Source organism: Thunnus maccoyii, chromosome 10, assembly GCF_910596095.1.
Source record: "Thunnus maccoyii chromosome 10, fThuMac1.1, whole genome shotgun sequence".
Taxonomy (NCBI): Eukaryota; Metazoa; Chordata; class Actinopteri; order Scombriformes; family Scombridae; genus Thunnus; species Thunnus maccoyii.
Genome location: NC_056542.1, coordinates 19,828,280 through 19,840,259, shown reverse-complemented (window position 1 = coordinate 19,840,259; position 11,980 = coordinate 19,828,280). Strand labels below are relative to the sequence as shown.

The following is an 11,980-nucleotide window of genomic DNA, read 5'->3' as shown; positions in this document are numbered from 1 at the left end:
CATAACCATTAATTTTTCTTTCATGCTATATGACAAATCCACAAGTGATCAGCTGGATTAATTTGTAGTCCATGTCTGACTTTTATTAAAGTTGAGTTACATTTCATCAGAACAGTAGCTATCTACAAAATATAGCTTGTGCAAAACTACGTAGATGATGGCCATATGCTGTTTCTTTGCAACTACCTACAAACACATCCATCATACTGCATGCAAGAATATAATAAATAGCCCTACATACTGATGTATGCTTTTAAATTCCACCAGAAATATATGAATTAAAATCTGAAGCCTACTGTTGCTTATGCTCAAAGGTTTCTTGTTTTCATATCACCAAAAACTGGCAATTCTGCAAAACATTTTTGTCTCAAAATACACTGAACAGAACACAGTCTAACTTTATTGTCCAACCAAAGCTGGAAAAGTATGTACCATGAAACTGTTAAAAAACACAAGCATACATTAGCAGGTAATTACAATAGCTGTATAACTACAATATATGGTAACAACTGCAGATTACAAGTACTTGATGACGATGTAGTTAGTGTATCAGGAGCATTTTAGACAGTACTGAACTATTAAGAGCATCATGAGCTTCACAGCTCTGCTGCAAAGCATGTACTGTGACATGCATGTTAAACATCAGCACCTACAGTATGTTGTCGACTGGGTAATGTGAGTCTCATGGGTGAAGCTTCAAAGAGCGACTGTTTGTCAAGAAGTCTTCTAGCACAAGAATATGTATGTCTGAAGAACCAGGTTAATGTTAAGGCCACCCTATTATCTCATGTGTCTAATTTTCTTATCCACTTCAGTCCATTCTGAAGACAAACTTAAGTGCAAGATGGATTACTGACTTGGAGTCGGAGGTAAGACTCCAAATAACTTTTACAGAAATACTGTCAATAGAAAAAGAGCATGATTTCTTGTCACATTTTAAAACACCAAATATGCGTGATGTGCACTTTGAGTTTTTGTTTTTTTTAATTTCACTTTCTCCTCAGCGTCGTCTTCTGCGCCTGTGATCGACAGCTCTTCCTCGCCGTGGCCTCTGCACATTCCCATTCGTGCCAGTGGGTGGATCAGAGGAAAAAGTGCCATGTACGTCGGGTGACGATGGTGCAGGTACCGCCACTACAGCTGACTGATTATTTGAATGCTGCGGCTGATGTATTTGTGTTTGGTGCTGTTGCTGTACTCCATGTGGCTGCTGTAGTTGTGGTTGCTGAGGTGCTTCAATCCGCTGTTGCTGCTGCTGTGGTTCTATGTGTTGTAGCTGCTGCTGTGTCTGAGCCGGCTGTGGCTGTAAGTGCTGTTGAGATGTTTGTGATTGGTGTGCTTGTTGTACACGATGTTGTTGCTGTGGCTGTGGTTGTTGCTGGGCTTCAAGCACTCCTAATAGCCTTTGCAAGAGGACGTTGTTTTGCTGTAGACTGACTGCTAATGCCTCTTGTGAAGCGACAAGTGTCCTCATGTCCTGTCTGAAACCGTCCCCAAACTCCCTCAGACTCTTCTCTACCCGATTTCCCAGTTGGATTGCTGCTTCCCCTAACCCTCGTAGCTCATCTTCAAGCCAGGAGCTGCGTGGAGGGGCTTCAAGAGGACCCTGCTGTGCTCCAAGTGATGGCTGAGGGCTGCTAGGTTGAGGGCTGCCATTGAGGAAAGGAGCACTGTAGAGCGGAGAAGGAGGCAGCCATCGTTCTGATGGAGGTGGTGGTCCAATGCCCAGACCAAGTCCTAATCCCAGTTTGTCCTCCATGCTGTTCTCCACTGGTTCACATTCAGGGTCGCCTACATCTCTGTCACGCTCAGGATTGTCCTCATCCTTCTCCAAACCATCTCTCTCTGACCCTTCCACTCCAATACCTGCAAAAAGGGACACAACATAACCACAGCACATATCAGTAGCTTCTACAGAAGTGACAAAAAAAGCAGCTGAGTAACAACTTTTTTTTTTTTTTTACCTGTATCAGAGTCAGGGAAGCATGGGAAACTGGGTTTTGGTCTGGTGCTTTGCTTTTGCCTGGCATGTTGAAGCCTGGGACTTGACTGGGAAGGACGGCCGAGCATCGATGCTCCTCTGCTGGTTGGCAAGTAACAGCTTCGGTGACGGGCATCCGCTAGCCTGCCTCCATTGCGTCTCTTTAAGTCATCCCAACGCTTCTTCACCTCTCGAAGCGTGCGTGGGACTCTGGACACAGCATTGACTCTCTCAAGTATTCCTGCCCAGATGCGTTCTCTCTCTCGTCGTCGGAGCCTCCCAGCAGGACCAAATAGCTCTCCTTCACACCGAGTGACTTCTGACACCAACACCTCCAGCTCTGCTCCACTGAAACGACTTTTTCTTTTCCCTGCACCACCAGCAGCCAGTGCAGCTGACATAGCTCTGTCTGTAGAGAGAGAGGTGAGAGGACAGCACAAAAAGGAAAGAAAAAATATCAAGTTGAAGCTAAATATACTTTGTAAGGAGAAGGTCTTATTTCCAGTGTGTGAAGCCAAAACTTATTCAACTATAACTACTTTTATCAAGCTATGAAGCTTTAAAAGAACTTCAGAGTTCCTTGAGGGAATCACGCCGGAGCTAAATGATCTCTTTGTAGAAATCCTACAGGTGATTAGTATGGATAAAAATGATTTGTGCGTATTCTGAATGTGTTTCAGTACAGTGCTGCTAAAATCAATTCCATAAAAGGCCAGAAAATTTAAACACTGCCTCCATTAAGACCAAAAGTCTAGAAAATAAAAAAGGAAACATGGGATCCAGTTTCCCATAATGGTCTTAATCTTATTCGGTCTTACTTTGTTCAATGGACAAGAGGTCGTCTGAGGACATGCCAGGCGCCATGATGTTCGGGTGCACCACTACCACATTGAAGGGGAGTCCCCCAGGTAATCCACTGCTCTGGTCACAGCTGCCCTCCGAGTCCTCATCCTCCCTGGGGAAGCCGTTTTCTGAGACTCCCCCTCCAAAGGGTCCCTCCGGAGACTCCACTTTGATGTGCATGGGAGGTGATTGCTCGTACAGCAGCCCCCCCTCCTCGTAGTACTCAGTCATGGGTCGGACCTGATTTACAGCAGAACTGACTGGCGGGCCAATTCTGATACTGACAGCTGAGGCCCCATTAACACATGTTCAAGGTATCACCGGACCTACTGCCAAATACATTGCAGCTATTCGATATACTGTATCAGATCATGAGGAACCTGGTTGGGGAACTGCTGCCACACAGACTAAGGGGTGATTTGTTGTGATATACAGACTTATAGTTTCCTTAAATACTGTTTTTAAAACTATCATTAAATGAATCAAGTCATCACTGCAGCTTAGTGACAATCAGAGCGTCTGATTAGAGCGCGAAGACCTCTAAGGTTAGCTGCAGCCGCTTAGATCCATTTCTGTCATTTTATTTATATTGGTATGTTACTGAAAACATAAACACACTACGATATAAGAGACTGGAACAGGCTGAGTGCTACATCTAAGCGTCCAGCTGCATCATCCTGGCAGAGCATCGCCTTCACAGCTGAAATACAACAACAAACACAACACACGTTACAACTGTGTCGCATAGTAACATAAACGTGTTCGTATTTGGCCGTCACGCTGACTTCTGTATTCTGTCGCATCGATGCGCATTTTTTTCTGCACCACATCCGCAATGGTTGCGCATCCCGCATACATTAGATGCTGATCTTGCAATGGAGCTAGCTGTTAGCTGAAAGGCTACAGCAGCTTAAGGTAAAGCCGCAGCTTTATCTGAAGCGCCGGCCACAACTGAGCAGATATGATTTGAAAGGTTAGGCTGTTGTGTTTCCTACCTCATGATAACGGCACATGGGAGGCTAAACAAAACCAAAACACAATCGGTGCAGCTGTTAGCTCAGCAGCCGATACACAAACCGAAGACTGTCGCTTTCTGTTGACGTCACTGAGGGGGGTACGTTCAGGACCAATCAAAGTTTAGAGATGTTGATAAAATGCACCTCGGATTATTTTACAGGTGCCATAGTTTCCTAAATTGGTCAAGATAAGAATTGATATATAACTATTAATTCATAGGTAGCGGCTTGGGAAGGATTTGACTAATTTTGTCTGTCATTTTGTCATATTAAAACCTGGAGAGTCTTCAGTTACAGTATAACATGCAAACGTGGATTTTATCAACGGACAATTCAACGTGTGGAGAATTAAGTCTGCAGTTATTCATTCATATTTTATTGGCTTTTAATGGAGCAGATCTTTCAAGAAAATTCCCCAGGCAATCAATAATTAACTCAATAAAGCTTAGCAAGATTAAATAACAGTCTAAGTATTTTTTGTACAAATTTACATAGTTTCTTGCAGGAAATTCTCCAGGAAATTACCAAAAATTTACTCACATATAAGATAAAATATTTGAGTGAGTATATATAATAATTATTGACACCTTAAAGGCAAATGGTTGTAGTTCAGCATAGTGGCATATCCCCTATCACCTGCTTATGTCTAATTTCACTGCAATTATTTCATTACAACTAATAGTATTATAATGAATATGATTTGCTATGATTTAGAAAATAAATAAATAAAAAAATAACTTTAAATATATCTTATTCTGACGAGTCTGTGTCCTGTGTATCTGTAGATGTCAGATTAAAAATGATGACGCCAAGTGTTCCTCTCTTTGACCATGCTGCTGTTCTTCCCAGGTGGGATAATGTTTAATCGTTGTAAATAGTACATGGAAAAATCCTTGTGAGAGTCTTCGATAAAGAGCTGTTAGGGTTCACTGGTATATAAACCAACTGCATCAGTCCCTGTTATTTGTAGATTCAGTAGGTGCAGAACACAACCATGAAGTACTTCATTCTCCTGGCCCTGTTTGCCACAGCTTGTGAGTTCTTGTATCTTTTGTTTGCGGAGATAGAAAATTGAGACAGAGCAAAATTTCTTCATACATTTCATATTCATAGTTTTAACAAGGTGACATTTAAGTTCTTCAAGTAACTAAAGCTTGCTTGTATTATAGTTGCTGCTCCCATTGATGATGAGGATGACAAGATTGTGGGAGGATATGAGTGCAGAAAGAACTCTAAGCCCTACCAGGTGTCCCTGAATGCTGGCTACCACTTCTGTGGAGGTTCCCTGATCTCCAGCATCTGGGTGGTGTCTGCTGCTCACTGCTACAAGTCGTAAGTGAAGAGATTACATTTTGGATTCAAATTTCACCACAAGCCCTCTGTGATCTATGAATATATTGGAGAAAAGACAGATTAGATCAACATTCATAGTAAAACCACTGTCTCAGTCTGGCAGAATTATTCCACCAAACACACTTGAACTTTGAAAAAAACACACTGATCACCTCATTACAAGTGCAATGTAACATTATTACAATGTTTATTTAACCTTCATGTATTTTTCTGCAGCCGCGTCCAGGTGCGTCTTGGTGAGCACAACATTGCTGTCAGTGAGGGCACCGAACAGTTCATCAACTCTGCTAAGGTCATCAGGCACCCCAGATACAGCAGCCGCAACCTGGACAATGACATCATGCTGATCAAGCTGAGCAAGCCCGCCACCCTGAACAACTATGTCCGCACCGTGTCCCTGCCCTCCAGATGTGCCAGCTCAGGCACCCGCTGTCTGATCTCTGGATGGGGCAACACCAGCGGCTCTGGAAGTCAGTGAAACACTACAAACATGCCTGAGAAACAATTTGGTAAATGTTTTTGTATGAATATTTACATATATTGTCTCTTTTCCTGTCTAGACTACTACCCTGATCGTCTGAGGTGCCTGGATGCCCCCATCCTGAGCGACAGCAGCTGCAGGAGCTCCTACCCTGGACAGATCACCTCCAACATGTTCTGTGCTGGATTCCTTGAGGGAGGCAAGGACTCCTGCCAGGTACGAGAAAAAGTCATCATCACTGTTTCTTAAAGTGGAGGAACAAAGCTTTAGAGCATCTCTGCTAACATTTGTCTTGTCCTTGCATTCTGTCAGGGTGACTCTGGTGGCCCTCTGGTGTGCAGCAATCAGCTGCAGGGTGTGGTGTCCTGGGGTTACGGATGCGCCCAGAGGAACAAGCCCGGAGTTTACACCAAGGTCTGCAACTACAACTCCTGGATTCACAGCACCATGTCCTCCAACTAAAGTCACTGTCCTTGAACGAACATTTGTTCAAACAAACATTTGACAATAACAAACTGTTCCAAGAAAATAAATGATTAACATAAACCTCAAGCTTTATTTTTTTCTTGCGTTGTGCTGTTGAATAAAAGATAGATATATCCATGAAGAGAATCAGCAGGAAGGGAAAGAAGAGAGGTAGTAATCTTCCTTTAGAAATGAAAACAAGGTCTATGTTCACGAACTCAGAAACCCTGCATAAATATGGGTAAAAAAAAATCTACAAATAACAAATAAAACTGCCACAAAATGAATACTTTTCACCAGATATAAAATACCTCATGAGATAAAAATGAAAAAATGAAAAAATAAATGTGTCTCTGTACTAACAACTAAGGTGTAGAGTTCAGTGCTTGCCAAATATACAAGTAAGGACTGAATAAAGCAGTTTGGCGTTAGAGGGATTTTGACAGAATGACTATTCAAGATTTCTCACTTTATAAATGAACATAAATATTGACTGTGTGTTACAAAAAATATGTAATCTGTATAACAATTGTGAGTAACTCAGTCATCTTGGATTATAAATACTGAGTTTCTTTCATCATGTGTTGGTCATTAATAATAAAAGAATAACTGGCCTGAGATGTGTTTTCTTCAGTTCACTTGTGTGACACAAGAGGATAGTAATATATACTGTATGGGAAACTACAGTGTTACGTTAAGATTACAGTTTATTTGTTATCATAGCATCAACAACTATTAAAATGAGAAACATGTGAGGCCAGGTATTGTCCCTCCTTAAAAATAGAGAAATAGAGAAACACAAACACAGTATTGATATATACAGTAATCATGTGTGATAGTAACTGCACAGGTGACATTTTTGTACATTTACAATTAGACTGAATTAAAATAAACAGTTTGACAATTTCATACTAGTCTCTATCTTATTCTATTCCTCAGTATGTTATGAATCAGGGTTTTAACCAGGAGAACAAACAGGACATAAATGCCATTAACTGGAAGAGTAGGTGAAAATATAAACACAATAAATTAAATACATATATGACTGAAGCACATTGTTCATATGAAAACAATTACGTTTTCCTCTGAATTGTAGCATATCTTGCACATTACAATGAGTTAAAACAATGCAGTACATTCCATTGTAAGACAAAAAGTCACATTGAAGACACTATAAAATGCAACATGATTCCTTTAAACTATTAGAATAATTTAAAACAAAGCCATAAATAGATCGCTTGCACAAACTGTGTATGTGACTGGTTGTGAGAATAAAGCTCACATTATCAATATGTTGCACCTGGTTTCCCAGATGTATTTTCAGACACGTTATTCAGTGAGAGGAGGGTAAAAATGGAAACCTGTGTCCTTGGCCAGTCAGATAGCAGAGGGACAGAGTGGATTTAAGGGGGCCTGCAGAGCACTGAGGCTCAGACAGAAACCACCATGACGGCTTTCATTGTTCTGGCTTTGTTTGCAGTAGCATGTGAGCATGATACTTACTTTTTAAAGTGATGTTGTCCATTTTATGACAGAGTGGAGCTAAAACGTTAAATACTTTAACACTGCTGAAGATTTATATGAAAATGACGATCCTGCAAAACTTAAAATGCTCTCATAAATGTTACTTCTTCCATCAGACGCTGCTCCCATTGATGATGAGGATGACAAGACTGTGGGAGGATATGAGTGCAGAAAGAACTCTGCTGGCTATCACTTATGTGGAGGTTCCCTGATCTCCAGCACCTGAGTAGTCTCTAAGCTACTACCCTGATCGTCTGAGGTGCCTGGATGCCTACATCCTGAGCGACAGCAGCTGCAGGAGCTCCTACCCTGGACAGATCACCTTCAACATGTTCTGTGCTGGATTCCTCGAGGGAGGCAAGGACTCCTGCCAGGTATGAGCAAAAATAATCATCACTGTTTCATAAAGTGGAGGAACCAAGCTTCAGAACATCTCTGCTAACATTTTGTCTTGTCCTTGTGCTCTGTCAGGGTGACTCTGGTGGCCCTCTGGTGTGTAACAATCAGCTGCAGGGTGTGGTGTCCTGGGATTAAGGCTGCGCCCAGAGGGACAAGCCCGGAGTTTACACCAAGGTCTGCAACTACAAATCCTGGATTCACAGCACCATGTCCTCCAACTAAAGGGAAGATTCTCCAGACGGACAGTATGTTGTCCTATGTGTTACATGGATAGGACGTGGGCTTTAAAAAGCCAACAATACTGCCCAAAGTCACTGTGTGCAAATCACAAAGTCGGATTGTGTGTAATAAAAATATTTTCCACAACATTTGTTTGATTTTTCTATCATCTTCCACAGTCATCTGGTGTTGAGACCTAAAGCATGTTTGGAAAGTATGGTAATGGAGGTAACTAGGCATACTTCTGAGGGGCAGTGTAGGGCTGTGGAGTTACGGAGAATGTGGTGAAAGAATATCTGCTATCACTCCAAATCCTTCCATCTAACATTCACACAAAGTGACAGTAAAGTTTCTCACTCTAAATAGCAAAAGAAATAGTTGCACCAACGTCTGTGCATTGGTAAATTAAGATTAGGCCTACTGTAGATAGGTGTATTAGCTTTAGTTAATAAGTACACAAGATTATTTTCCACACAATAATTGATTAAGATCATTATAGAATGTTTTTACATGTTCCAAATTAAGTGTCTTGTACAATAATGAAATCATGAAACTGTTACGATAACGTTTTAACACAAATGCATTTACACATTGACATTGTGTTGGCAGGGACAACAATATCCAATTATATTTCAACTATATTCTGAATGAAAAAGTACTGTTTAGGATGTTATTCATTGCAAATGTTGACACATCTCATTACAAGTGTTATCTGCACTGTATGACAATAAACTTGAATTGAATTGAAATGACATTAAACACACAGCCCACATAAAGAGCAGGCTTTTAATATCAAGGTGGCTCTCAGAGAAAAACAGTTTTCTAAGATTTATCATTTCACTGCTCTGTTATCTACTTTTAATTTTGATTGTTATGAACTACTGTACAGTGAAGTGCTTGGTCAGCAAATCTGAAAAGAGGATATAACACTGTAACAGTATACTTATTACAACAGAGATATTCAAAATAAAGATCTTACAAGACAAAAAATCTAAATCTTGATGCAATGTGCTTCTGTCATAATGATGTAGTTGGCATTAAGTATATCTTCTTGTCTTGCAAAGTATGACAGATGTGTTGAATCTCAGAGGGAAAAACCTCAATAAAATCATAACACATTTTTAATGATAATTCTTTTCTGGCCTAAACTTTCTTTTATGATTTAAAAAAAACTGGCCAAAGTCAAAAAAATCTATTCTGAAATGTATCAAAATATACTTGACATTTAGTTTGGTCATTTGAAAAATATATCAACAGAATATGTTGCATAACATATGAAAGAAGCGTGTCTTCAGCATACAGTAAACAAACATTTTCTTTTGAGTATTTCAAAAAAGCTGCTACAATCACAGTACCAGTCAAAAGTTTGGATACACACTTCCATTCACTTGAATGAGAAAGTGTGTCCAAACTTTTGATTGGTAACTCAGTTTTACTGAAAAGAACATTTATCAAGAGATCAACAATTGTCAATTCAATTATTCTCTAAAATGCTGTTACTGTACAGCCATATTAATTTCTTCTCTGATTGTTTACATGATACAGACTGAATCTTTTTATTTGATATGGAGTAATCTTTCCAAGGTTCTGGAGGATTTCCTACATGGCTATTAAAGTCGAGAAAGTGTATGTCAACAAAATAAATACTGCAATAAAGCACAGACAATTGGTGAATAACATTACTTTGAAAACTGTTTTTCTATGAATAAGGGTTACAGTATCTCTTGCACACAGGAAATCACACAAACAGAAATGAATAGTGTTGCTGAAATACATTTCCAGATTAACACATGAAATTAAGTTTCCTGTGTTTATGGGTTTATGGCTATACATGTGTTTAGGTGAAAGTGTGCCTAAAGCTTACATTATCAATATGGTATGTATATTCGACATCCAGATGTGTTTTCACACATGTTACCCAACAAGATAAGGCAAAAAATGTAAATATGTCCTTGGCCAGTCAGATAACAGAGGGACAGAGTGGGTTTAAAAGGGCCTGCAGAGCATCTCAGCCGACACTGAGATTCAGACAAAAACCACCATGAAGGCTTTCATTCTTCTGGCTCTGTTCGCAGTGGCATGTGAGTATGAGTCTGACTTTTTACTTAGGTTTTAAAGTAATTTTGACCATTTCATGGAAGGGTAGGGTTGAAGGGTTATTTACTTAAAATGATTCTCCAGCAAAACATGACTTCTGGTTCATTCTCTATTTCCATCAGACGCCGCTCCCATTGATGATGAGGATGACAAGATTGTGGGAGGATATGAGTGCAGAAAGAACTCTGTGCCCTACCAGGTGTCCCTGAACGCTGGCTACCACTTCTGTGGAGGTTCTCTGATCTCCAGCACTTGGGTGGTGTCTGCTGCTCACTGCTACAAGTCGTAAGTGAAGACATTTTTGGTTCAAATGTCACCACAAGCCCTCTGTGATCTATGAATTTGTTGGAGAAAAGACAGATTAGATCAACATCCATAGTAAAACCACTGTCTCAGTCTGGCAGAATTATTCCCCCAAACACACTTGAACATTGGAAAAATAAAAAAAACACTGATCACCTCATTACAATTGCAATGTAACATTACTACATTTATTTAACCTTCATGCCTTTCTCTGTAGCCGCGTCCAGGTGCGTCTTGGTGAGCACAACATTGCTGTCAGTGAGGGCACCGAGCAGTTCATCAACTCTGCTAAGGTCATCAGGCACCCCAGATACAGCAGCCGCAACCTGGACAATGACATCATGCTGATCAAGCTGAGCAAGCCTGCCACCCTGAACAACTATGTCCGCACCGTGTCCCTGCCCTCCAGATGTGCCAGCTCAGGCACCCGCTGTCTGATCTCTGGATGGGGCAACACCAGCGGCTCTGGAAGTCAGTGAAACACTACAAACATGTCTGAGAAACAATTTGGTAAATGTTTTTGTATGAATATTTACATATATTGTCTCTTTTCCTGTCTAGGCTACTACCCTGATCGTCTGAGGTGCCTGGATGCCCCCATCCTGAGCGACAGCAGTTGCAGGAGCTCCTACCCTGGACAGATCACCTCCAACATGTTCTGTGCTGGATTCCTTGAGGGAGGCAAGGACTCCTGCCAGGTACGAGAAAAAGTCATCATCACTCTTTCTTAAAGTGGAGGAACCACGCTTTAGAGCATCTCTGCTCACATTCTGTCTTTTCCTTGCTCTCTGTCAGGGTGACTCTGGTGGTCCCGTGGTGTGCAACAATCAGCTGCAGGGTGTGGTGTCCTGGGGTTACGGTTGTGCCCAGAGGAACAAGCCCGGAGTTTACGCCAAGGTCTGCAACTACAACTCCTGGATTCACAGCACCATGTCCTCCAACTAAAGTCTCTTAACAGCAGCTTGTTGTAGGATAAAAAGTTGTACATCACTTTAATTAAAAAAAACCCTGATATATTTGACTTCTTTTGAGTTTTGTATATTGTACTTGAACTTATCACTTTGGATTACTGATAAGATGCTGCAACAGCTCAATTGATTTTGTAGGAAACAAAATGCAAAGACTACAGGTATGAAATGTCACATGCTGTATTTGCGAGGATTCAAGATGTTAATTTATTCCTAAATTGTTTTTCTTGTCAAGATTCAGAATCATATAATCAGAACAGAAAAGAAACATTCCTTGGTAGAAGCAGCAGCATCTTATGGCTTTATGTAAAGAAAGGGTTTTTATCTATAT

General features: G+C 40.7%; 3 protein-coding genes, 1 long non-coding RNA gene and 1 pseudogene across 5 annotated transcripts; 3 read left to right on the top strand and 2 right to left on the bottom strand.

Moving 5' to 3' along the window:
• Positions 1-57: 57 nt before the first annotated feature.
• Positions 58-3,930, bottom strand: si:ch211-261d7.3 (myb-related transcription factor, partner of profilin). Of its 2 annotated transcripts, none has more exons than XM_042423463.1 (4): positions 3,820-3,930; positions 2,800-3,064; positions 1,965-2,390; positions 58-1,866 (listed from the first exon to the last, which is right to left on the bottom strand). In XM_042423463.1, exons 1-4 carry the CDS (start codon positions 3,835-3,837, stop codon positions 1,001-1,003), a joined length of 1,575 nt encoding a protein of 524 aa, XP_042279397.1. In that variant the 5' UTR covers positions 3,838-3,930; the 3' UTR covers positions 58-1,000. The 2 variants fall into 2 exon arrangements, with proteins under 2 accessions (XP_042279397.1, XP_042279398.1); XM_042423464.1 differs by having other exon boundaries at positions 2,800-3,524; positions 3,820-3,921.
• Positions 3,931-4,334: 404 nt separating this feature from the next.
• Positions 4,335-6,220, top strand: LOC121905320 (trypsin-3-like). Its single transcript, XM_042423505.1, has 7 exons — positions 4,335-4,400; positions 4,626-4,689; positions 4,811-4,874; positions 5,010-5,172; positions 5,410-5,663; positions 5,754-5,890; positions 5,987-6,220. Exons 3-7 carry the CDS (start codon positions 4,835-4,837, stop codon positions 6,134-6,136), a joined length of 744 nt encoding a protein of 247 aa, XP_042279439.1. The 5' UTR covers positions 4,335-4,400; positions 4,626-4,689; positions 4,811-4,834; the 3' UTR covers positions 6,137-6,220.
• On the bottom strand, positions 4,800-5,475 carry LOC121905335. Its single transcript, XR_006098403.1, has 3 exons — positions 5,390-5,475; positions 5,084-5,226; positions 4,800-4,888 (listed from the first exon to the last, which is right to left on the bottom strand). It is a non-coding gene; the product is annotated as an uncharacterized LOC121905335 (long non-coding RNA).
• Positions 6,221-7,585: 1,365 nt separating the features above from the next.
• LOC121905465 lies at positions 7,586-8,626 on the top strand (annotated as a pseudogene).
• A 175-nt stretch (positions 8,627-8,801) lies between these two features.
• On the top strand, positions 8,802-11,714 carry LOC121905321 (trypsin-3). The gene is made up of 5 exons (XM_042423506.1): positions 8,802-10,362; positions 10,501-10,663; positions 10,899-11,152; positions 11,243-11,379; positions 11,477-11,714. The coding sequence occupies exons 1-5, from the start codon at positions 10,323-10,325 to the stop codon at positions 11,624-11,626; spliced, it is 744 nt and encodes a 247-aa protein (XP_042279440.1). The 5' UTR covers positions 8,802-10,322; the 3' UTR covers positions 11,627-11,714.
• The last annotated feature ends 266 nt before the right edge of the window (positions 11,715-11,980 follow it).